At 49.5% G+C, this 25,257-nt stretch overlaps 2 protein-coding genes and 1 long non-coding RNA gene across 4 annotated transcripts in view; 1 reads left to right on the plus strand and 2 right to left on the minus strand.

Moving 5' to 3' along the window:
* Positions 1 to 156: 156 nt before the first annotated feature.
* On the minus strand, positions 157 to 9,502 carry cdh15 (cadherin 15, type 1, M-cadherin (myotubule)). The gene is made up of 14 exons (XM_029144776.3): positions 9,299 to 9,502; positions 5,278 to 5,442; positions 4,394 to 4,549; positions 3,894 to 4,038; positions 3,394 to 3,575; positions 3,112 to 3,240; positions 2,834 to 3,016; positions 2,159 to 2,403; positions 1,946 to 2,082; positions 1,629 to 1,859; positions 1,299 to 1,538; positions 1,027 to 1,175; positions 735 to 926; positions 157 to 628 (listed from the first exon to the last, which is right to left on the minus strand). Exons 1-14 carry the CDS (start codon positions 9,347 to 9,349, stop codon positions 434 to 436), a joined length of 2,400 nt encoding a protein of 799 aa, XP_029000609.1. The 5' UTR covers positions 9,350 to 9,502; the 3' UTR covers positions 157 to 433.
* Positions 1,744 to 3,571, plus strand: LOC129603897 (uncharacterized). The gene is made up of 2 exons (XR_008694223.1): positions 1,744 to 1,882; positions 3,096 to 3,571. It is a non-coding gene; the product is annotated as an uncharacterized LOC129603897 (long non-coding RNA).
* Positions 9,503 to 22,385: 12,883 nt separating the features above from the next.
* acsf3 (acyl-CoA synthetase family member 3) overlaps positions 22,386 to 25,257 on the minus strand; it is a 90,327-nt gene continuing 87,455 nt past the window's right edge. For both annotated transcript variants that reach the window (XM_029143453.2, XM_041069938.2), the window contains one exon: positions 22,386 to 23,351. In XM_029143453.2, the coding sequence (XP_028999286.1) occupies positions 23,237 to 23,351 (115 nt within the window). In that variant the 3' untranslated portion in view covers positions 22,386 to 23,236. The remainder of the gene's footprint in view (positions 23,352 to 25,257) is intronic.

Here is a 25,257-nt window from a genome sequence, read left to right on the forward strand (position 1 = left end):
CACCGTATCTTTGAGTAACGTTCTGTTGAGTATTTGGTTTTGATTTTAAGAGGACAAACAGATGCTGGAATGGAGGATTTGAAACCACGAAAGCAACAAAGTTTATATCAAAGCAAACTGATATTTTTTTATAAAATATGACATATAAAAAAGAAATACATGTAAAAAAAGTTTTATATCTCAGGCTTATTGTGCATCTGTACCGAGCAGGTTGTCTGAGGATCAACCAAACATGAACACACATTTAATCACATGCACAGCCTATTTTCAGCTGCTCATGGCAACAGTTCCTCTGTTTAAAACAACTTTACCTGAGCTAACAACCTTTTGGCACACCTCAAACCCTGTCCCCAACTAAAATGTGTTTTATCCAGGCAAACCACGGGTGGGGTGATTGGTGTCCTTCATTGGTAAAGGGCCGTCCGTCCTGAACCTAGCCGTACATGTTGGCCAGTTTCTGGAAGCGTGGACCCCAGTCATTGAGGTAGTCATAGTCCTGGTCTCCATCTGAACTGCCCGATGCAATGGAGCTGAGGCTGCCTGCCAGGGAGCCGTCGCCCTCATAGTCATAGATCAGCGCTGTGTCGTATGGAGGCACGTTGGGATCGTTGTCCGCAGCCTCAAGGCCCTAAGAAGAAAGATTGAAGAAAGTGGAACCTTGTGTAGGTCAATGACATAACCAAAGGCATTAGTTGCATTAACAGGGTGGTTCTCGTCATGTTGTGGATGCCTACATCATTGATGTAGTCCTCTATGTCGGCGGGGTCTGCGGGACGCCTCCTGGGGTAGGTGGGGGAGGGCAGGTTGTGCGGGGCGTCTTTCCTGAGGGGCTGCTTGCCTCGAGGAACAGCTGATCCGGGGTAGTAACACCCTGGCGTGGGAGGCGCGTCGCGAGGGTTCCACAGCAGGTCGATGTTAAAGGCATTCTGCAACGAGGCACAAATAGTGTCTCCACCCGGCGTCCATTTAAGCCCGATCACGGGCCTGTTCAGAACCAGAACGGGCCCACGTTGCGTCCAGACTCACCTCGTCCTCCTCGCCGCCTCCTTGCTCGTCGTAGTTGAAAACGTTGTCGCGGACGTCGTCTTCTGATTCCGCTATGAGCAGACCCGTTCCCTTCTTGATGCGGTGGCGTCTCCCGCACGTGGTCACCGCCACCGCCAGGAGGAGCAACACTGAGGAAGACGCAGACGGGTCACTCCAATGAAACCCACTCTCTTATGGGGCTCAAAGCCACATTTTTACTATCAAATGTCATTGTAGGAAGAAAAGATTGGCAGGCGTTTAACGGGACTTACGCAGCAGCAGTGCAACACTGGCTGTGATGATGATGACGGCGAAGAAGCTGATGCCCGCGCTGGAGCCGGCGAAAGCCCCGACCTCGGACCTGCAGTCTCCGTACGAGTCGCAGACACACACGGTGACGTTGACCTGAGCGTACGCGCTCAGAACCGGGCTGCCGGAGTCCGACACGCGCACGGTGACCGCGTGCTCGCCCGCCTCCAGGTCCACGCGCGGCCGGAGCACGGCGTGCGTACCTGTGGGGGAGGAGGGGGGGAGGAGAGGGAGTCAGAGCGGGCGGGGCGGGGACGCCTCCTCCGCGCGTGACGTCGGCGGGCCGCGCCTACCGTTGACCCGCGTGACGGTCCAGTTGACGGACGCGTCGTCGAACAGCTCGAAGGCGAACGGCGCCGCGTGCGGGGGGAGGTCTCCGTCCACGGCGGTCACAAGCAGCCCGGGCGCGGCTGCGCCCGCGGCCCGGCACACGGCGCCGCTCAGGGGCGCGAGCTGCGGGGCGAAGTCGTTGGTCTCCGTCAGAGTGACGGCGAGCGTGGCGGTGGTCGACACGCCTCCCACATCTGCGTCAATCAGCACAAGCGCCGTCAGTGTCATGTGGACCGAGAGGCCTCAAACGCGTCACGGGCAGACGGACGGACGGACGGACCTGTAACCTTGACAACCGCGTGGTAGACGCCGTTTTTGACGTGTAGCGAGCGCATGTTGAAGGCGCTTCGGGCGGAAATGTCTCCAGTGTCTCTGCTGATCTCCAGCCACCGCTCGGGATCTCTGCTTATCTCGTACCTAACAGAGCAGAGGAACGTGGGTTCTACCGGGTTCTTGAAGACGGGCGCCTCCACTCGGTGCTCGGACGTCGTACCTGAGCTCAGAATGGTCCGGGTCGAACGCTATGTTGCTCCTCAGCAGCGTCCCGGGGAGCACGGACTCGGGGACCACGATCCGTAGCGGGTCCTCTCTGAAGCGCGGGGCCTCGTTCTCGTTGACGACGGCCAGCGTCACCGTAGCCGTGCTCAGCGGGAGGTCTGCGGCCCTGCTGCTCAGAGGGACGACGTTCTCCACGGTCAGGACGAGGAGGTGCTCACGCTGAGCCTCATAGTCCAGCGGCTGAAGCACCACAGAGCAGACTGTTTGTGGAGGCAGAACTCAGACAGCAGAAGATACATGACAGAGAGTCTGCATGAAAACCACTGAATTTATGCTCTCACCGGGATTTTAAGCTGGTCACTGATTTTCATTTGGATCTGAGCAGAACCGAACCTACTTATAAATTCATCTGAACTCCATCTCCCAACTCTGTCTCTTGTCGCTGTAAAAGCGCTTTCCGTTCGGGAAATTATAATAGTGAAATGAAACTACTTCAGAAGTGATGGAACGCATCAAATGTTCCATCTGATATTTCAATATGTGAATATTAAAACGTGGTCCCACACCTTCTGCCTATTTTATCCTGAATCCTGCAATGCGCTGAAATGGATGTCGCCCAACGTTTGTGATGAAAAGCCAGGAATCGTCTGGACATCATATCCCACATTACCTTCACCACGGTCACGATGCCCTGGTTGGTGGCAGGATCTGTGGCAATAGCGAAGTGGCCGTTGGGATCGTTGGAGATCAAATATCGGGCCTCCCAGTTCCGTGTTCCCCAGTCGTCTCTGTCCGTCACGTTCACCCGGCCGATCTGGTCGTCCTTCCTGTTCTCCACTGCCGTCATGCTGTACTACACGGCCACGAAGCACAGGTCAAAGGTCACTACAACTGCTACAACGGATTTAACTTATATTTCTTTCTTTCTTCAGTTGCTGTTGGACTCACTGAGGCAGGGCTGAACTGTGGCCGGTGGTTGTTGATATCGGACACATGTATAATGGCTTCACCTTCGCTTGTCAGGCCCATTCCCCCCATGTCGGCCACTTGGAGCTTCAGCCGGAAGCTCTTCACCACCTTCAACACAACACAAGCCATTGAAATGCCCACCTCCTAAGCTGAGCCTCCTAAGATGAGCCTCCTAAGCTGAGCCTCCTAAGGTGAGCCTCCTAAGCTGAGCCTCCTAAGATGAGCCTCCTAAGCTGAGCCTCCTAAGCTGAGCTGACCCACCTCTCGGTCCAGGCCTACGTCTCTGGTGTAGATGGTCCCCGTCTCATTGTTGATGCCAAACATGACCTTGCTGATGGCGTTGGCGGGGAAGCTCTCCTGGCCAATGATGGAGTAGCTCAGAGCGGCGTTGTCTGTCATTGGGTCATCGGCATCCGCGGCTGACACTGACATCACTGACGTGCCTGTCACACGCAGTCAAGAGCCTTGTTTAGTTTGGGAAGTCAGCGTGAATCCGTGCTTTTTTAAACTTGGTGTAGTTCTTTATTTGGCCGCTTGGTGGCAGCATAATCAACCCTTGTGGTTTTTAGTAATCACTGCTTGCAGCAGCTGAAACCACACGAGAGAGGTGAAACTTATGTACAGCAGCTTTGTGGGCAGTTGATTGGGGCAAATAGATAACACAGGGTAGTATAACATCACACAGAAGGTTGGAGGTGGTTAGATGTAGTTTATGCACTGGAAGGTAGGAAAAGAACACTGTTTGTGACACATCCATGTACCTGGGACTGAAAACTCAGCAACGGTGCCCACGAACTGTTTCTGTGTGAAAGCGGGTCTGTTGTCGTTCTGATCCAGGACCACGATCTCTATGGTGGTGGGGTTCTCCAGTCTCTCCCCACTGGGCGACAGCGCAAAGGCCTTGAGCTACACACACACACACACACACACACACACACACACACACACACACACACACACACACACACACACACACACACACACACACACAAAAGTGTTTCTTTTAATTTTTTAACGACACTGTTATTTTCTTATCTATGCTAAAAATAGTGGAAAGACGTGTAGGCTGTTTAGCTCAAGGGTTCAGATCATGGGTTACATCGTCTGGTGTCTCTCCCAAGATGCTCACAGGCTTCTGGACATTGACCTCTGGCTGCTAGTGTGAGGCCCTGATCTACTGAATGCTTGAAGGAACAGGCCTGGACCCACACTTAAAACACACACTGGAAGTCGAGGGTGAAGTCCATAAACGCTCTCTTACTGTGAAGCTCCTGTGCTTCTCTCGGTCCAGCGGCCGCTTGCTCCGGATCACCCCGGTTTGATCGTCAATCTCAAACAGATTCTTGGGCTCCTGGTCCACCCCCGGTCCCTCCAACTTGTAGATCACCTCACTCGTGAAGATTTTGTCGGATTTAATCTAGAGAGGGAGGAAAGGGATGAAGTTGATGGGGGAAAGTGGGAAACGGACTGTGGACCATATGTTGTAACTCCAGATGTGAGCATGTTGACAGTCAGGGACCCCGAGACAAGAGTCTTTAAACTCAGAGCGCTTTGATTTATGGCAGGAAATAAGATTCTGGACCAATATTGGCGAGGAGTTTATGTTATACGCATTGCACGTCCACTTTCTGTGACTTACTGCCTTTGAGGCATGTTCAAAAAGCGTCAGAGTCAATATGTAACATTTAGACAGTTTTAGGTCGTTCCTCTACTTATTAACAGAAGAACAGAACATTTTAGATTTTTTTAAAAATGCAGGTTTTTGCTAAGTGCAAATCTGTGGTGCACAGCTGATAGGGATGATTTTTATAGTTAATGATTTATAGACCTACATGTTATCTTGGCTCAATCTTACAATTCTATTTTTACATGTATACAATTATATTTAATAACTGTATAAATTGTGTTCAGCACATTTGTCACTTGTTTTACAATCAGTCAAATAAAACATTAAAAGGTTTTCAACATCTACTTCAGGTTTGAACTAGAAATCTGCAGATGAAAAAACATCTGTCAACCTGAGATTTCTCACCACAGCTTCAAACATTCAAAAGCTTTAAATCCATTTTACAGGATTGTAGACTTGATCCCCATCAGCAACAAAGTGACCCAGCAGTCATCTCCTGCTAAAACACCTTCTTTTACCTGAACAAGGTCCTCAGGAACCTGCTTGCTGTTCTCCAGCACTCTGATTTGAGGGATGATCCAGTCCCTCTTCACCCTGAGGACGCCCCTGCCTTGGTTCTTCCACGGGTAAAGAGTCTGAGGATGCAGCTCTTCACTGTGAGGAAGTTCTGCAGAGCTCCACACCTGAGGACAGCAATCACAGCAACATGAAATACAGCCTGAGTAATGAGGCCACGGTGATTTGACTTTATGGAAGACACAGATTAAGTCATCACACAGTAGATCTGTGCAGTTGTGTGAAACTATGTGAAGCGCTTCCCTCAGGACTGTGACGCATTCAGGGCCCGGGTGTGTGTGAGTGTAGGCCGGCTGGAGCGCGGATGCTGTGTGACATGGACAGCTTGAGGTTTCACTCACTAATCTACATCTTTGTCAGCTACCTTTGATCTGGGTGCAAATTCATCCCAGGACGCGGAAACGCAAACACTTTTCAACAGCGTTGCTTGGACACAAACACACCCACATACACAACGCACATGTGGGAAACACACTCACGCAGCAGCTGTCGACTATGGATTTAGACCGTGCTTTCCCACCCGCATTCCCACTCAGCCTCACAAATTCCCCTTTATGCTCAGCTCTGCACCTGACTGGGAGTTTGGGGTCACATTACGGATCTGCTCGTCTGTTGAAATTCCACAGACACGCACACACACACACACACACACACAATCACACACCCACACACACACACGCATGTGCATCAGCAAAACACCAACCCACGCAGCGCTGTTAGTTGCTTCCTTCTCTGGGAATTCAGAAGCATTTCCCATATGTTTAATAGCTCACAGACACAATCCACCAAAGCGGCAGCAGCGAAGCGGATCCATGGAACATGAACGTTTCCATGGATCCATGAATATTTTCTGACGGCTTTAAGTCCCTTCCCTGTCTCTGGGTCACACTCTGGGGTGGGCACTGATCCTTCGGCACGCCGCTGGAGGAATGGCAATCACGGCTGGCGTCTGCAGGGCCGAGTCAGGGGGCAGGCTAATCATAGACGTCTATATTCTGGGACCCCCACCTATTTGAACTTCCTGCAGCCATCATCATCATCCACACGCTCACTGTGATGTTTACGCTCACATTCCAGCAGCGCCCGTGGTCCTTGACCTGTCTGCCACGCACAAAACCACAGGCGAGAGCGCCCGGTCTGGATTCTTACTGCAGCGTCAAATCAAAACCACCTGCATCACACACAGGACGTCCCACTGCTTTATGGACACTTAGGGCTGACGCCACAGTTGCACTGACAATGCACACGCAACAAAGTGCAGCCCTGAGTGAGGCCAACTGAAAAACACACCACACTGCACAAAAACTAGGTTTTTAACAAAAACATTATTATTTATTTATTTGACAGGCCGCGGTTGAAGTAGCTGTTTAGTTCACATAAATCAGAATGCTCAGGTACATCTGGGTAGAAACCTAAGCTAACTGTAGAAAATGAAGCATCTGCTGCTGATGTAACTAAAATATCCTTCTTTAGCAAGAACTGCATGTCTCGTATTCACGTGTCCCATAAATGTAGCTACGTATCAGGTAGGTGTAAATATTGAGTTAGTGAGTCAATCAGGATCCTTATGATTTATGAATAAACTACTCGTCCCAGGCTCATTGCGTCTACAGGTACATGTGAGCGATACTGTGTTAATGTTGGCAGCAACGAGGTGTTGGATCATTTCCACAAATCTGAAACAGAACAGGAGCTTTCCTCACACACGTTACATCACCGTCCTGTTGCGGTCCCTTCGATCCTACTCCACCCAAGCATCTGCCTTTGTTCTAATGTCTTTTGCAGACCGAGACGCAGTAACACTGGAAGTGTCGCGTTACCAATTAGACCACGGGGGTCCGTTCCTGACAGGCTGAGCGATGACACTGCACACAGACTAACCGTTTTAGGGGCTTTTCCCAGGTACTTTTGAAGGTTGGCCTTTCACCTTGGGACCTCACACAAGTATGGGTGCTTGTGCTTTCTCAGCACCTCCAGACAGTGCATAGTAGGAATCATATTTACTGTACTGAAGTCCATCAAATCTTGGACGTGTCTACATTTTCCTGACATATTTATTTGACATTCAGTGCATTTGACATTTTACATTGCAATCTGATTCTTTAATACATCACCACTGGTCTAACTCCCCCCTAGTACATAATGTAACAGTTGTGCAAATAGCTCAACACAAGACAAGAAGTAAAGTCTGGTGAGTGCCTGCCAGGCCCTTCGGCCACGGGGTCAAAGGTCACACAGTTGGCCCTTCTGGCCACTTCTGTCGCAGGTCCTCAAGCACAGATAGTCAACCAGTAGGTCTTTGCTCAGTCATGACTGGCTGGAGTGGGTGTGGACACTCTATTTATGGTGCCACTACAAGCGTGTGTTCTACTTACAGCAGATGCTGGGCATCAGGAATGCTGAGCCAGGTTATAAAATGAAACCTTTCCATAGCGAAACATCAGGAAAGACAAAGTAATGCAACTAATGTGACTACTGGACAACTGAAGAGCTGGATAATTAAATACCTATACAAGAAAAAACACTCAACACAGTGCCACACACATTCCATTAATTAGTGTCCTACACTGTGGGTTGATTGACTGGAGGTACAGAATGACACGAGCCAACGCTGCTTTTCCTTTGCATGACCATTTAAACAGCGACTGTCACCACTGTCACAGTCCGGCAAAAGTAATGAGGCCAATAAAAGGTAAAGGAAACTGACTCCACTGTCCAGTCGCCTGCGTTTGGTGACCTACAGTGAGCTTCCCTCCCCCAGGATCCGATCCCTGCGCTCCATCTGTAACTGTAGTCAGCGTACAACAGCCTGCAGGTACCCAAACGCAGCGGGACCTGGGATTCAGAGCCCAAATCCCCTGACTGATTGTTTCCGATGAGTGAAACCCGAGCGCCAGCTGGTCACTGTTACAGACTCTTGGTTTGTACCCGATTTCACGGTCCAGAAGCGGCCCACTCCTCTCTCCACGAGGGGGATTAAGGAGCGGGACAAATGGCATCACGCGTGCATCTGGGGACAGCTGGAGCTGCTGCCCACTGCTCGTCAACACACGGAGCCAGCAAAAGAAGCGCTGCTCACTTCAAAGCAGCACCTCTGAAAATAAAAAAAGACCAAGTGAGAGCTCTCAGGGGACGGAGGCTTTGGACCGGATGGACTGAACTGCACGGGCTTCAGTGTTTCTCCCAGATTTATTATTATATGTCTTTATCAAATTAAAAACTTTATATACTTTGCAACCCAGTCGCAGACGCAGACCTGTAGCACAATCAATCGGCTGTGAAAGTGAAACCGCCACAAACTTAAATTCCCTCAGACGACTTTGCAGATACTTTGAATCCGACTTATTTACTTCACCTTTGACACAGAATTAGCACCATTTACAATGAATTACAGGTCACATCATAGCAAGACTTCACTCAGCTCCCACTGGAGGCCAATTCACCCAACTGCGCAACCTGGGCCGCATTAGTTCTCCAAACACAGAGAAAGACGGATGTCGGCTGGAAGTGATGCTGGCGATATGTCAGTTTACATTATCATCCATTTGAGAAGCTTTAATGGCGCCCGCTGACAGCGGCTACTAATGATGCCCCGGGCCCTGTGTACACATCTGGAGCCTTGCCCTCCTCAAAACACTTCATCAGCCTCTCTCGGAGCGGGATGAAGTGTTTAGATCAGCCTCTGATTGCAGATCCAGAGTTGGATGGGGAACACTGGTGTGTGTTTGGGGACTGACCTGAGCAGCCAGGTAAAAACATATACAGTATATTTAAGGAGCAGCGAGAGGTCATTTGTTACCCGTCCTGACAGTGTGAGGGAGCAGGACGCGAAAGAATGACGTGCTGAGAGACGAGCATTAGCTGCATCACTTAACGAGTTGAGCCTCATTATGAATGAAATACAACGCAGATAGTGTAAGTAATGAATGATTGGATTCTAAAGCAAACTTGCTGCGTTCTTACCTGACAAATCTGAATCCCCAGCACACACAGCATCCACATCCGTCCTGCCATCCTGACACTCTGAAACCTGCCGCTCCTCCACCTAGACCCGCTCCCGAGTGGCTCCGCCGGGTGAAAGAGGCCGAACTCTCCGACCCCTCGCTCGTCCCCGTTCCTTTCCTCGGTCCTCTCGCTCCTGCAGCGCTCCTGCGGCTCTCTGTCACGCTCCCTCCTTCCCTCCCAGGGTCGCTCTCTCACGGCTCCTCCCTGTCCATAGCTGGGTTATGTCTCGCAGTCGCCGGGGCGGCGGGTTAGGGTTTCAGCAGCAGCCCTCCCGTGGACCCCCCCAGCACATGTGCTGTCACTCACGGCCTGATGAGAGGGAGAGGGAGAGACGGAGATGAGGAGAGAAGCAGGGCAGCTGCTGGTGCAGACACAAGAAGCCACTTCAGCACTTGGAAGTCAACCAGTTAAACTTTAACACACTCCTATCGAGTAATTGTTTAAGCCCGTTGAAGAATAAATCTACAAATCCACTATGTTTTCATCTTTACAACTGATATACTTCTATATGCTAACAGTGAACTAGCCTCCTGAGGCTCAGAAGCTGTTTTGATCTCCGATCCTTCTGGACTGGATCGACCTCCAGGTCGTGAGGCTTCATGTGTCGTGTGTCGCGCCCTCACACATTCAGAGCGCTCCACCAAACCTCTTTGATCTCTATCTGCTATTTTCAGCGCTTTGTCAGAGCGGGAGATGAAGACCTCCGACGGTCTCCGGCCGACGTCAGAGCCGAGATTAAGATGTTTGCGATGCTTAAAGTTGCACCGAAACCGTGAGCGATGAGCCTCAGGCGTTTCAGCGGCCCAGACACAACCAGCAGAAAGGTGGTGAAGTTATGCGATGACCAGACGAGGGGGGAATGGAGTCTCCTTTTCAGCACTCTCTCAGCGAATCTGCGCACAGGTCAAAGGTCAACACAGACCTTTTGAAACGACTACCAAAGTCGCTTTCATCAGAGAGACGTTTTAGTAACTTTGCTGAAAACAAAGAGTATATCTCTCTCTCTACAATGAGGACCAAGGTACTGATGATATTACAGCGCAGGAACTCTGGAAAGACGAGCAGTGAAATAATTGAATGTGTTGGCAGCCTGAGTGGGTGTCTGCATGTCTCCCTGTGACAGTGTGTGTGTGTGTGTGTGTTCTGGAATAAAAGGGTGATTTTACAGCACCTGTCTCTGTCATTTCAGACAGAGGCAGTTGGCAGGAGCCGCCCTCATGCTTCCCTGTCCTCCGCTCCCCGAACAACAGCCTCTCAAAGCAGAGCGTATGCGGACGCCTCATGTTGCGCCGCAGGGACACCTCTTAGACACAAAGCAGCCTTTGAATAAGAGGGGTTCAGGGTGAGGTTCTACTAATCTACTAAACCATAGCACTAATCTACAGCACTCTGCTGCCCACTGTTGGCAGAACCAACCGCTCGCAACAGCACATTAACCGCGTAATCGAATGGTTTCTTGTCACAACAAAACTGGCCGTGATAATAATAATAATAATAATAAGTATTTATGCAGATTTTTTTATTTATGCAGAAGTATTTATGTAGATTTTATTGTTGTCTTGTAAATTAAAGAAAAGCTGTTAATTGCTGCTGGACACTGACAACAAGCTGTGATGTAATAATAAATCCACTACCTGTCAGAAAATAAAAGAAAAAACACTAATTGTACTAATACTACTGCTAACTTGGTTGTTCGCACCCAACATCGCAGCCAGCAGGATCTTCCATTAACATTTTAAAAGGCTGTTGCAGCATTGATTCCTATTTACACATGAACCAGTGCGTTCTGACCTACAGAGGCTGCACAGGAACACGGTGGAACACGATGAAGTGAGTCGCAGGTTTCAAAGGCTCGTTTCTGCGGGATCCCACTGAGGCGATAATAGTGTTGAAGACTGGTGGTCCACTTGAAGCAGGGTAGTCAGGTCACTGTAAAATATTCCTCTGAAGACACAGGTGGCCCAAACCCCGGCTGATCAGAAAATAAGGAAGCCAGCGAGGCTCTGTCTGGCTCAGCAGGCCCACGGTAACACTATTAATGATGAATAGTGGAGGAAACCTGGACCTGGTTTTCCCGCTGTGTCACTGATGCTGCTCACAGGTATAAAAGTAAAGTGGACTGTGTTTTGTTAGATCAGAATAAACACTGAAGAAACTCTTATAGGATGTTAATGCCAAAACACTATTGATACGATTTGAAATTTAGTTTTAGTTTTTTTTGACTGCATGCATCATAGATAAGAAGATAACATAGTTAAGTAATTGTTAGTAATAAAGCATATCATATATATTTATTTGTGTGGGTCAAATGGCTCAAAATGAAATTGGTCTGTTAAACAATTCCTGTCTATGTGAAGGATAAAAAGGTGTCTTTTAGTTTAGACAGCAGTCTTTTTGTGTAGTCGCAGTCACCTGTAGAGGGCAGTGTTGCGTCATTTAAGTCATTGACTTCATCGGGGAGAGGAGGAAGGAAACTTGTGAGATAAAAGAATTTGTCCTAGAAGAAATCTGAAACAGTCGACAGAGTCGCAGACAGAAAAATGCAGTGTGCTAATGTAAACCACAAAAACAAAGGCCCAGCACTGTGCTGCACTAGCGACCTTGTTTCTAGTGTGTTTGTTTGCAAGTTATAAAAAAATTATTCACAATTTAAAATCATTAGTCAAAAGCCCCGAACAGAACAATAAAACATTTCCAAACACGACTGTGTGTGTGTGTGTGTGTGTGTGTGTGTGTGTGTGTGTGTGTGTGTGTGCATGTGAGACACAGAAGCAGAAAGCGTTGGGTTCCTGCAGCTCTGCCTTCACCCCAGTCAGCCTCCACCAGGGCGGGTTGCCAATTAGAGCCAACACATATGACACACTTGACTCCCCCGCTTGAACCATGGCTGGAGATAATAGGCCTCTTCCTGCAGCACAATCGATGACATACTGTCCCAGGGTGAATGTCTGCCTCACCACACACACACACACACACACACACACACACACACACACACACACACACACACACACACACACACACACACGCACACACACGCACACACACACACTCCTCTACCTCTTATCTGTCGGAGAGTAAAATGTCAGCGTTGTGTTTCCTACACAGAAATATACAAGCAACACACGCTCTTCCCTCGTGCTCTCTTTCTTTTGTCCTCTTTCTTTTTTCAACAGTGATTTCCAAACAGAAAAACAAACCCAATTATCCACAGTTAGATAAGGCATCGCTGCAGTAGATCTCAGCGTACAGTGGAGTCACGTCAACATATGCAGCTAAAGCGTCGAGATAAAGCCACAGGAGGCGTCCGAAGGCACCTGAGTCATGAGGATTAGACATTACTGTACTGGATATTAGCTATACACAGCTACAAGCGTGTGTGTGTGTGTGTGTGTGTGTGTGTGTGTGTGTGGGAGACGCTGACCATCAGTAAGTTGGGTCATAGAGAGAATACAAAACATCGCATCAGTGCAAATTTAGAAGTCTGTGTGTGACGCAAACCCACAGATACAACATCACCCCCCCCCCACCCCTTGGTGCTGAGTCTGTAATGCTCAATTTCTCTGGACAAATGTGTGTTTCTGCCCGTGTAGTTTTTTTTCCGCGTGCGCCGAGGAGTCAGTTCTGCTCTCTGCATTGCCGGGGGACACAGAGGAGCGTGAGTGGAGAGGGGCTGCGAGACGGAGAGGAGTGGGTGCGGGCCGATGCTCAGCCCCCTTTGGGTGGGGAGGGGGTAGAGACGCGGAGCTGGGAGGATGGGGGTGGGCGGGAGGTAGCAGGCCGTTGACAGTCGTGTGCGTGCGTGAGCCTAATCTGCCTCCATCAGCTGTCAGAGTCAGGGATGTCATGGCGACCAGGGCTCCTGGTGCTCCCTGTCTCTCCCCCTCCCCGTCTTCCCTGGCAATGTCATGTTGTCAGGCCACATATGCTCGTCTGCAGGGGGGGGGGCATAGGGTGGAGCAGACACGGGCACGCGGGCAGCCTCCGTCTTTTTCCTGTCGCTGTCGACACTCGTCTAGTTGCCCGCGTCCCCCTTCAGCGCCCGCCCCCCCCCAACCCCCCCGTCCTCATGGCCCAACGCCGTCCTCTCTCAGCGGCCGCGTCGCCGCTCGCGCTCTCGGGGGCGTTTTCTTCCAGCGTCGCTTCCGCTGCTGCCGCTCTCTGTACATTTAACGTCACAATAGACTTTGTAGTGTCTTTAATTCGGCCCCCGTCCTTCACTGGACTTGAGCTCTGCAGCGAGGATGCTCTGCAGCCGACCCTGAGCTCTGACCTCCTCGACGTCCTGGGAGACGAGGCGTCGAACTACAGGCTTCTGGTGCTCACAGCATAAAACACAAAGAAGCTCCGTGCTCCATAAAATGTTGCCTGAGACGAGAATCATGACAATTCACAATAGTCCGCTTATTTTGTTAACAAAATTATTGTTTCTCCGTTTCTTAACTGGTCATTTGTCAGTTTATACTGTATGTTCATTTTCATTTGTACAATCTCATTTTTTTCGTTTATCTCATTTTGCTTGTTTCACAAAAAATAATGACAATAAATAACAAAGGATAATAAGAAAGAATAGAAATCCTTTCATCATCAGGATGGTTGGAGGCGTCTCTGGGGATTCTCAGTGGCAATGAGTGTTATTGAAAAACCATACATTTATCAGAGTGGATGCTTTGTGACCCAAATGTATTTTCAATGCTTTGATCCACATAAACAAAATTCTGCTCACTTAATCTTAATACAGTAGATGAACAAAACCTCGGCTGTCAGCTTTAATACTTTAAATACTGGTGGTGCTTATCTTGTTGTGTTCCCTTGTGTTGTTGTGGTATAAGCAGACCAAGCCCTAAAGCATCACTAAATCGTTTATTCCTACGCAGTCCTCTGGTTTTGACTCCAGACCTTCAACCCAGGGTTCCAGTGTTCTAAGTAAGAGACGCCCATTCGCCAAAGACAGCGGTGGAGCGTTAGGACAGTATCTGTATGTGTAACGGCTCCTGCCCGGGTGACCCGCCCCTGGCACCTGCTGCAGGGAGCCCAGACAGCACCCGCCAATCACACTCAGACCACACGTCTTCCCCCGCTCCTCAGACGCATGACAATGTGTGGGCTAAAGTGTAACGTCCCACCTCACCCGCGTCTCAGCACGCGAGCTGCATGTTGAGCATAAGTCCCATGTAATGTACAGGACCTCCGCGTGACTGGATCATTGTTCTGAAGCTCATTCAGCTACAGTGGAGCACCTATTGAACTGAGGCACAGGCCTGTGGAAGGTTTCTATGTGCAGGACATTAATGCAGAGCAGCTTTTACCAGCAGCAGCAGGTCAGGTCTCACATTAAAGCCGAGCGCAGCCGACCTCTGAGCTTCTGGACACTGTGGAAGCGTGCGGGTCAGGATGAGGGGAATTTGTAATTAATGTTAATACGCTGCCTGAGCGATAATATGTATGATTCATAAACTGTGATCAATGGCGTGAAGCTTTCATGAACAACTCCTGTGCATCGGTAACACACACACACACACACACACACACACACACACACACACACACACACACACACACACACACACACACACACACCTTCTGGCGGTGAGTACCCTTGCCCCGGGTGCTCCCTCACTGCCGTCTCCATGGCAGGCAGCGAGACTGTCTGAGTGCTTTATGTTTGCTGTAGCACAGAGTCATCACTGTCAAAGCCATTGATTTGTCAACAACATAGTGATACACTGTAGATGGATAATGGCCCATCTTGTGCGCAGTTACTGCATTTTTCTTCTTCTGTGAATCTGTTTCCCTCCTCCTCCTCCACCTCCCCCCACGCACGCACACGTCCTCACAGTTTCAAAACAATGGAGGCAAAGCCATGCGTCTTGTTCAGCTACTAAATAGCTGTCTGGTTTGTGTCTCCTAAGGTGGCTGCACATCAGTGGCCGGCCCATCTATCAGGCCAATGCATGGCCCTCAAACCTCCAGGTATAAAGATGATTTATACTCCGCCTCCTGAAAAGGGCAGCCAGAGAGATGGATGGATATGAAAAGAGTGTCAGTTACAGATAAATAAATCACAATGGACTGAGTGACGGAGGGACTGCAGAGACGTGCGGGAGAAAAATGGGGAGGGATCCAGAATGAAACACTGAGACAACAGACCCAGAATGCTTGTTGACTGAACACATCTAGAGGCGACTTCAGTGTTGAAACCTAACACAAGAATTGAGTGTAGATTAACAAATACAAGTCTGAAGCTAATAGGAAGTTCATAGGAACGCATTCCACACAGACTTAGTGGACTTGTTTCAGGCTGCCGGCGCTCGCCTTCCATCCTCTCCACTGTTTGATTAAACAGTACTTCTCCCGCTTATCTGCGCTGTCGCTGCATGAAGGAGCTATCTGCTGCGTGAGTGGCAGACAACCGCCTGCTGCCTCCGATAGCATTCCACTCTGCGTAGGTAAATAGGAACTGAACTGAACTGAGACAATTTAAACAGTCTAAATGTAAGGAGATTAAAGCTGGCCAAACAGTGGCTGAGCACCGGGATGCCTCACGCACACACACACACACGCACACACGCACACACGCACACACACACACACACACGCACACACACACACACACACACACACGCACACACGCACACACGCACACACGCACACACACACACACACGCACACACACACACACGCACACACACACACGCACACACACACACACGCACACACGCACACACACACACACACACACACGCACACACACACACACGCACACACGCACACACGCACACACACACACACGCACACACACGCACACACACACACACACACACACACGCACACACACACACACACACACACACACACACACACACATACACACACACACATACGCACACGCACGCACGCACCCACGCACGCACGCACGCACGCGTTTCACAAAGTCAAACAGAAGCATGAGAGAAGACGCGCAGGGCGAGAGGACACGAGGAGGCAGCCGTTGGTTGTTTTTGTCGCTGCCGTGACCTTTGACCTACACAATCACTGTCTGTGCTGGCAACCTCTAAATACACGAGCCGAGCTGACTTTTATCCTCAGATCTACGCCTAAAATGTACCAATTCATGTTCTGAGGGGCCGGAGGGGGGGGCGCTGTAAACGGATTACTGTCCCCACAGCTGACACACACATGAAGACACACACAAACACGAGGTGGCGTGAAGCAGGATGGACCCGGGGACACACTTTCGCCTGGACGCCCGCGTATCCGAGCCGAGCGGGGCGGGGCCCCCCCCGGCCCGGCCCGCGGAGCGAGGCCCACCCTGACTCTAACGCTGTGTGGCAGCGAGACCTGGAGACAGATGCTGGCTGCCAGTGGCGCGCTGCTGGAGAGCGCACTGTGGCCCCCGTGCACAGCGCGCGTCCGCGGAGGCAGAGGAGAAATAAATCAAGTCCATGCGGTTTGTGGCCACGACCGCTGCGGCGCCATTGGGACTCCTATCACGCAGCAGCGTCTCTGAGCAGTCAGCAGACGCAGGTTGACAGCAGGCCGAAGAGGAATTTGAATCCCCCCCCGTCTCACAGCTTTCACCTCAGACCCGTGTCCTAACTACATGCCCACCTGCAGCCTCACCCTCACCTCCGCTCGCCCACGGAGACGCAGGGACCTCCTGTGGGTAGTTACAACAACCCAGCGCTGCTGTTATCTCCCCTCGCTCATCTACCACTGCAAATTGCAAATTCTCATCATTTTCATAAATGGTTCCTGACACAGTAAAGCAGTGTTTACTTTCCATTTTCACACGTGGAATGTAAAAGCCATTTCATGTATTATTAATATCACACATTGCTGTCAAAGGGAGGTGGTGAAGAAGACTGCATTTAATACAGTGCGTTGAATAGTTTGGATGTTTCCGATGCTGAAGGTAACTTTATTATCCGTTTAAAAGCTCATAATGGTGAACTTCACCTCGGCTGAAATGCTCTTGTTGGTGGCAGCAGGTGCCTTTTAACAATGAGTAATCTCACAGTGAACGACATCATAGACGACACACTGCGGCTCTGGCTTTTCCACGACATCCCTGAATGACATCTAAATTAGAGATCTGAAAACCCGCAGATCCAGATCAGAGCTCTGAGACGCTCGACGCAAACGCACAGACGTGTTGTGTGTCTGTCTGCAGCCGGAGGAGGAAGCCGCGGTCACAGCGCTGCCCGCGCAGAGCAATCCTGCACATTCCTCCTCTCAGCTGCCACATTAATGAGCAGACAAAATGGCCTCCTTTGAATAATTAATATGTGGGTCCATTAACAAGGCATTAGAATGCATTCTATCTCCTATTGATTTTTGCCCTGTCTTTCTTTTAGTCGAAAACTTTTACTCGGGCCGTCCACCACTCTGCATCCAGCGCCGGCGAGAATGAAATATGGCTGCTGCTGTTTAAATGTCAGCTTTGTAATTACACAAGGAGCCACGAACCAGGCAATCCCACGGCCTGAGGGCCTCTGATTTATGGCCAGGACCTGATGGCGACCACGCAGACGGATGCAGACAAACATCCGCTCCACTCCCACTAACACTCACACTCACACAGCGCAGGCGCTCACCTGCAGCATCTGTTTACAGGACAGCCCCTGTTTATCCATTAAGCTGTGCTTTTATGTACAGATAGTAAATAAAACAGGAAGTGCAGCCCACAGCGCTCAGACAAAATGTGTAAAATTGTGTTTTTATTTGTGTATTTATTTATTTCACTTGATCTGTTCCTGTCGATTGTCGATGTCGATTCCTATTTACTCTGCTGCGACAGCTCGTTTTTAGGTCCCTCTTATCGCGTCGTTCTTTTATTTTGAACGTCGTGGTAAAATAAATCTTGACAGCGTCATCTCATTACCTGAGGATGCGCTGCTTTCTGTATCTTTCAGTCTAATTTCACTGTGACGGGAATCTTTCGCTACTTTCTGACAATTTAGAATGTATTTAAAAGCCTAATTGATGGTGAAAATGAGTGCTGCAGCCCCACATGCCTTTATCTTTACCAGCGCATCGATTCCGAGATGGACGGCGTCCCTCCTCCTCGCAGTGTCTGTTACGCTCTCCTGGAGTGTAACCTTCGCCCCCCTCCCCCCCTCCCTCCCCTGCCTTTGCTCAGCGGTCTAACACACTCTAGTGGCATGTGGGACACCCTGGTTCAATACACCCTCCCTCATGCACGCCGCCCATCAGTCAGATTCTAGGCACAGATACCTGCTGGGAAAAACCAATCTATATCTGCGCGAATGGAGGAGGAGAGGCGCGGCCAGATCAATGCACAGATATTGACAGACGCAGCCATGCAAGGAGACTACACTCCTTCTGAACTCACCCCCCCCCCCCCCTCGCGCCGAAAAAGATTAGGACTCAAGATGAACCGCTGAGTAAGGAGTGTTTGTAGATGACAAAGAGACGCCGCAGATGCTCCAGATAGAGGACGAGGAGAGGGACAAGCCGCGGCCGGCTGCCAGATTACTGTAGCAGCACCGCAGAGCTCGGTAATGGTGTGAGGAGAAGGCGTCAATAATAAATACCTGCCATTACACCGCGCTGGACCGCTGCTGCAGCCCCAACGCCGCGACCCCTGCTGGCTTTCTGATCTACCTCAAATTACACTGATGCTCTCACGCTGGGCTTCTGTGGACTACGACACACACTGATTGCATCCAGCGCAGACGGCTCTACAGCGCGGCAATGCACGGACTCGCACATAAAACCCGCGCGCCTGCTCCATTTATTCTCAAGCACTTTTCGGCGGCGTGTCAGGGTTTAGGCCCCGCGTCTAATGCCTCGCTGTTGGGGCTGGATTTTTTTTTGCAAGGCGTCCTCCCTCTCTTCAAAGAGACAAGGCTTGACATCCAGGTGTTTTATAGTATTTGTGGCTCTGATCATCCATCAAGCCGATCGATCATTCTCCCAGCAGTTTTTATTAATGATCTTGTCAGCCAGCCCGCTCTCGGGTGCAGCCGCTTGTCCAGAATGATAGATCATTAGCTAGTCTGCCTGCTATTTATTCTCTCATGACCTTGTCTCTCTCCATTGTTGAGCGGGCCGAGTTATGAGAGCTAGAACATGATAATTCAGCATTGATTCTGCGGGTTTTTTTCCAAAAAGTTTTTTAAGATGTGGCCAACTTCAAAGACTCAGACAAACGAAGACTAGGAGGAAGAAAAAAGCCCTCACCAACAACTTAAACTTCAAGTATTAAATCTTAAAAGTATTGTTATCCACAACGGCCCTTATTACTGTTACACTGTTGGGTTTCTCCTCCTCTGTCTCTCTGTTCTCATCTAGAGTTAACTTCGGCCTCAGAGCTGCTAGTCTCTTCAGTTACTGGTCCAAGCATCCTGCCTACAGTATGTTCGGTCGCTGCTCGATGATGCTGCTGTTTTTACTTTTTTCTATTCTCTCAGCACAACCAGTCGAGGCAGATGGCCGCCCACAGTGAGCCTGGTTTTGTAGGAGCTTTCATTCTCTACAGAGAGGACTCTATATCGAGTGGCTACAATTAAAGGCTTGCTGTGTGTGGGTTTAGTTGAGTTTGAGTTGTGTAAGGTCTTAAACTTTACCGTGAATTGGTGCTATTTGAAGAATACACTGTAGATGTAGATTTCTAGAAGAACAACTGAATTGAACAGAACATTAATAAACCTTTTTATGAGCTTTACAGGACTGAAATGTGAGACTATACAGTAGTCAGTTTAGTAGAGTAAAGTGTACTGTAATGTAAAATAGAAAACTATTTACCTGCGGTGCTGCTATGTCCTTGTGTGAGTCGCAGGACACAGCTACAAGCTACCAAAGTGCTCTAAACTGCTGTGCTGTTTGTCCTTCATCAAATAAATGAGCATCAAATACAATTCACTGACAGAGACGAAAATAAAGCAGGAAACGAGAGAAAAATGCCAAAAAGGACAACAGAGACACGGGGAAGCGAGTTTTACAGGGACGAAGCCTGAAGCTGAGCCAGTGAGCCGTAAGTAGTTTTAGAATAAACATGAGCTCCATGTAAACAACAACCTGCCACTACAGGCATTGGTCATGGACCCTCGTGGACCCGGTGGGCGTCTGGATTCACTGATGTATGTTTGTGCGTGCCTTGCTCTCCGGCGCTCCCTGGGGCTGGAGGGCCTTGCCTGTCATCCTCCGATCACCCGTCCCTCTGCCCGCTGACACGCATACAGCCCGTCATGACGATGGAGTGGCCGAAGGCCAGAATCCTTTTGTGATCGTCAAAAGTGCGCGCACAAATGTTTGACTGTGTAATTGCGGGCTGATTTTCTGTTTGTGTCTGCAGCCTTTAACCACACAGCAGCGTGTAAGCGCCCCACTGTGAATTTAGTGGCTATTGTGCTTCTGTGGCTTATTGCTTCCCTGTGACCTGATTATTATGCAGCCCGTGTTCAAAGAGCAGAGGCAGGAACTCCTTTCTCCCCCAAAATCATTCATAACGGGCAGCTTTCATGTTGGCAGCGGAATGACAGAGCGGCCGAGGCTTCTGCGGAGACAGAGGATGAGTTACGCGTGCACGGGTTCAAGCGCAGGAGGAGCATCACCACACTGTTTATCTCTGTGCATTGTGACACTTAAATATTCATTATGGCAAATCAGGCCATAAACGATGGCGCCTCTTTCATCCCGGTGCACTAGGACTGAAGCTGAGCTCAGACCGGGAGCAGCCTGGTGAATGCTGCACCTGCGTGCCTGAAGCGCAAGTGTCAGTGTCCTCACTGATTCCTCGAATGTGAACAGGCCTTTTTCTCTAAACCCTTCTTCTGCATTACACCCCTTTAATTCCTGCTACGGTGTCCACTGAACAGGAGGCAAAGTCATCCTCCTAAAAGTTGGTGACCAGGCAAATTCTTCCTTCGCAACATCAAACTTTGCTCCATCCAAACTCTGGGTGTTCCAAACACGTAAACAAGCTCACTGGTGTCCCCCATAACCCACCATCCCGGACCCTGGGGCCCAATAAGCAGCCATCTGCAGACAAGCTCCTCTCCTCCGCTCCAGCAAACACAGTCGGGGGGGGGGGGGGGGGGGTGTTTGATTGCATGTTTGCGCGAGACACAGGCGAAGGTAGTTCAAGGGCACGGGTGCTCCGTCAGCCTCGGCACCAGAGACCGTCCCCCTGTGTGGTGCACCTATTACCACGCTCTCTGCCTGGACGCTCGGCTTCTGGCAGCAGCCTGGGTGTGGGGGTCCCAGCCCCCCCCCGGCCCCGGCCGACTCCCAGCGCTGGCGTGGGTGGCTGGGTGGAGCGGCGGGGGGGTTGGGGGGCACCGGCGCTGTCCTCTGGTGCTCCTGCAGCCCTGCCTGCTCATCCATCCTCGCCTGCCAGCCCACAGATCGATAGCTCTGCTCTCTTAATCAGGTCTCTGGTGACTGTAGGCGGACGAGTGTGTGCGTGCGCTTCTGTGAACAGAAGATTGTATCAGCTGGTGGTTGCGCTTAAGTTTCTTTCCATCTTCGGTTCATTATGACTGTTTATCCCAACCACGTTCTTGTCCTCCCTTCTATCTGCCTTTATCAAATCTTCTCTGTATTTTTTGAATGTTGCTTTCTTTCGTCACCCTCTCTAGCCAGCTCTTGTTAAGGCTCTGACAGTCCTGCTTTATAGCTCTGTCTCCTCTCCGTGCCTTTTCTTTCATGCCCCTGCACTCCCTGGCAGCGCGCCAGGGCTAATCGAAATGACGTCTCGCAGTCAAGTTCGTCCCGGTGCTGCCGCAATCTGTTTTGACTTGTGATGAAGACAGAAGAGGCGAAGTGCTGCAGAAATGGAGATGGGGAAGAATGAGAGGCTTGAAGAGCGAGCGCTGCGAGAGGGTTAGTCAGATGGAGTGCGGGGCATCCAGCTGTGGTGTTGTGCCTTTGCTAGAGAACCCGCCCTCAGGCTCTCATCACACCTGTGCAAGCACAGCTGCACCAGCACATACACATGCACATGCACATAGAAGTTTAGCAAGAAAAGTAGCAAACAAAAATTACTCCAAGACTTTTCAACATAAATCTTATAAAACACTTTAGTTAGGGATAAACATTTTTATTTTGTGTGAATTAAAACATTGTAGGAATCGACCAACATGCTTTTCTCATCAGTCACATTTATCATGGTATCGTGTCTCCTATTCCAACGCCACGTCATGTTTTTAACACAGATCTTTAATTTGGGTTTGCACCACTATCAATTAAATCAAATCATCAACATGCCAATGAGCACGCTCAGCGCTCTACCAACACACACACACACACACACAACTGGAAGTAGTTTACTGGAGCAGCTGAGCGACCAGTTCAAGGCACATGGTTTTATTGATCTGGAGCCAGAACACGATAAACATCATGTTCTGGTCTGACTGAGGAAGACTGTTGAGCTACAGACTTCACAGTGATGCTGACTGTGAAATAACTACAGTCTATCAGGTTTTGTGGCAGGTCTATGCTACACTGCTGCATTATAGGCTAGTGTAGTAACACATACAGTATATTAAAGTCTATGGAACAGTTCTTTTTTAACTTCTGATACTCCTGAAGCTTTTCAATTATTTACACATTTGAACACTCAACAAAATAAAACCGCTAATTTAATACAAAGTTAATACTGACATACAGTTAATTGATGCATTTTCTTAATGATTGACTCTTTGATGAAGCTCTGTTTAATTGCTTAATGACAACATGCTAATTTCAATACACAGTGAAAAAATAAACAAGGTAGTAGAATTACCTCGACATTTTCCATAAGTTGTTTACATTTACTTTGTATTCTGTCCATTATACACTATTGTCGTTTGTCTGATTAAAGAGCAGATGGGAACTGTCAGTGTAAAGTGATGTAAACGTACACTTGTCTAATCACGCGTCGCGGTCCAGTCATGGGAAGAACTGTCGCAGCAGGGCCTTCTTGTTGACCTTGCCCATCTGATTCTTTGGCATCTCCTCCACCAGCACCAGGCCGGTGGGGATGGTGTAGGGCGCCATGTGTTCCCTGCAATACACAGAGGTTTCAGTACACTGATGAGTCTTTACTGCAAAAAGCGTGCACGCGCACACGCACACGTATGCAACAACACAAAAGAAAACAAAAACAGAAAACAATTGCAAAACAAAGGGTGCCCTGTGGCAGGGTAGAGGAGATAAGGAAAAGAAATGTCCTTCATACACTCTGCAGCTCTCCTCCCTAATATCCCCAATTCGCCTTCAAGACACAGACGATTCCCTTCATACAAAACAATATAATCACTGCGAGATGAAATAGAAAAAAATAAATAAATAAGGGGAAAAACAGAAGGCTGGGATAATTAAAAGTGTTTTATTTTTTCCTTTTGGAGTGCATGGTTGTTACGTCAAGTCTTGAAGCCTGGAGCTTTTTTTATTATCTTCTAACCTAGTTTATTTGTTTGTTTGCTATTTGTTTGTATGCGAGTGTGGGTTCCTGCGTGCATGCTTGCAGTGCGAGCGAGCATAATGACTCATACTGCTGCCATCAAACACTTCTTTCAGCAGATGTCTCCGTCTCCCTGACTCTGTAGTGTGAGCGAGTATTTGTGCATGCATACACATCTCTGTAATGGGGCTCCGCTCGTGTCACCAATTTCTCCGGGGCAGCGTGCGCTTGCGTGTGCGCGCGAGCTCGAGTGTGGAAGCCGGAGTGGGGCACGCGGCCTGATAAAGATTCAGGCTGACAGCTGAAGCCAGGGCACTGAAGAGTGAGCATCCATCTACTTGTTTATGTCTCATTTTATTTCCCCCTCTCGCTGCCCTACACCCTGGCCTCAGAGGTGGGCTGAGTGCGGCAACTGTCCGCTGGCGGCACCCGTGGCTCCAAACACAGTGTGTGTGTGTGTGTGTGTGTGTTAACCTGGGTAAAAGGCAGCAGTAGTAATCCACCATGCTGGACCAGCAGGCCACAACAGCAGGGGTTGCCCCTCAACCATATGGAGCCCATGGCCTTGACACACACGCACGCACGCACGTGCGCGCGCGCACACACACACACACACACACACACACACACACACACACACACACACACACACACACACACACACACACACACACACACACACACACACACACACACACACACACACACACACACACACCGATGCCTGCCCGCCCAAACCACCCACACCAACACTTACTGACATAACCTAAGTCTTAGCTAATATTTTGCTATTTACAAACAACCAGTGCCTGAATCCTTCACCTATCAAGCATCCCTTTAGGGACAATTGGAGAATCCTCACCGCTAGATTCTTTACACACAACCTCAGTAAAACATCTACCCACAAAATTTCAGGCCTGGGAATAATGATAGCGTGAGCAAAACAATGTGTGTGTGACGTAAGAGGAGGAAAAGCAGGAGATTGCTGCGTTTGTGCTTAATGTCACTGTGAAGCAAATGGCTACGCGTCACCAGCAACTGTCTGCAACAGACTAAATAAACCCCTCTGACATTTTTTAAAGACTGGGGAAAAAAAATCCCTGTTAGCTCAGAAGGCAGAGCCCTGCGTAACAATCATTTGTTCGCTTTCTGAACATCTTCCTCTTTTTCCATCTCCTGTCTTTCCCTCAGCTCCCCTCATTAGTCCGTCTCTGGCCCCTCTTTCTCTCACATCCTTCGCTATTGATCTGAAGACTTCAGGGCCGGCCGCTGGGGAGATGGGTTGCTGAACTGCTCAGAGAGCTGCAGAGTCAGTACTAGGAGCCTTCATTTGTTTACCACAGAACTGACAAAGGGCTTTGGAAACTGTCTTCTGAAAATCAGAGTAACAAGGTTCAACCGAGACAGGGTCAAGACTCCTTCGCGATAATGGGATATAGTGTTCTTTTTGTGTTTTGTTTTTGTGAATTCAGGGTGATGGATTGGTTGTAAGCTATTCAGGTCAGAG

Source organism: Betta splendens, chromosome 3 (assembly GCF_900634795.4).
Source record: "Betta splendens chromosome 3, fBetSpl5.4, whole genome shotgun sequence".
In the NCBI taxonomy this organism is placed as follows: domain Eukaryota; kingdom Metazoa; phylum Chordata; class Actinopteri; order Anabantiformes; family Osphronemidae; genus Betta; species Betta splendens.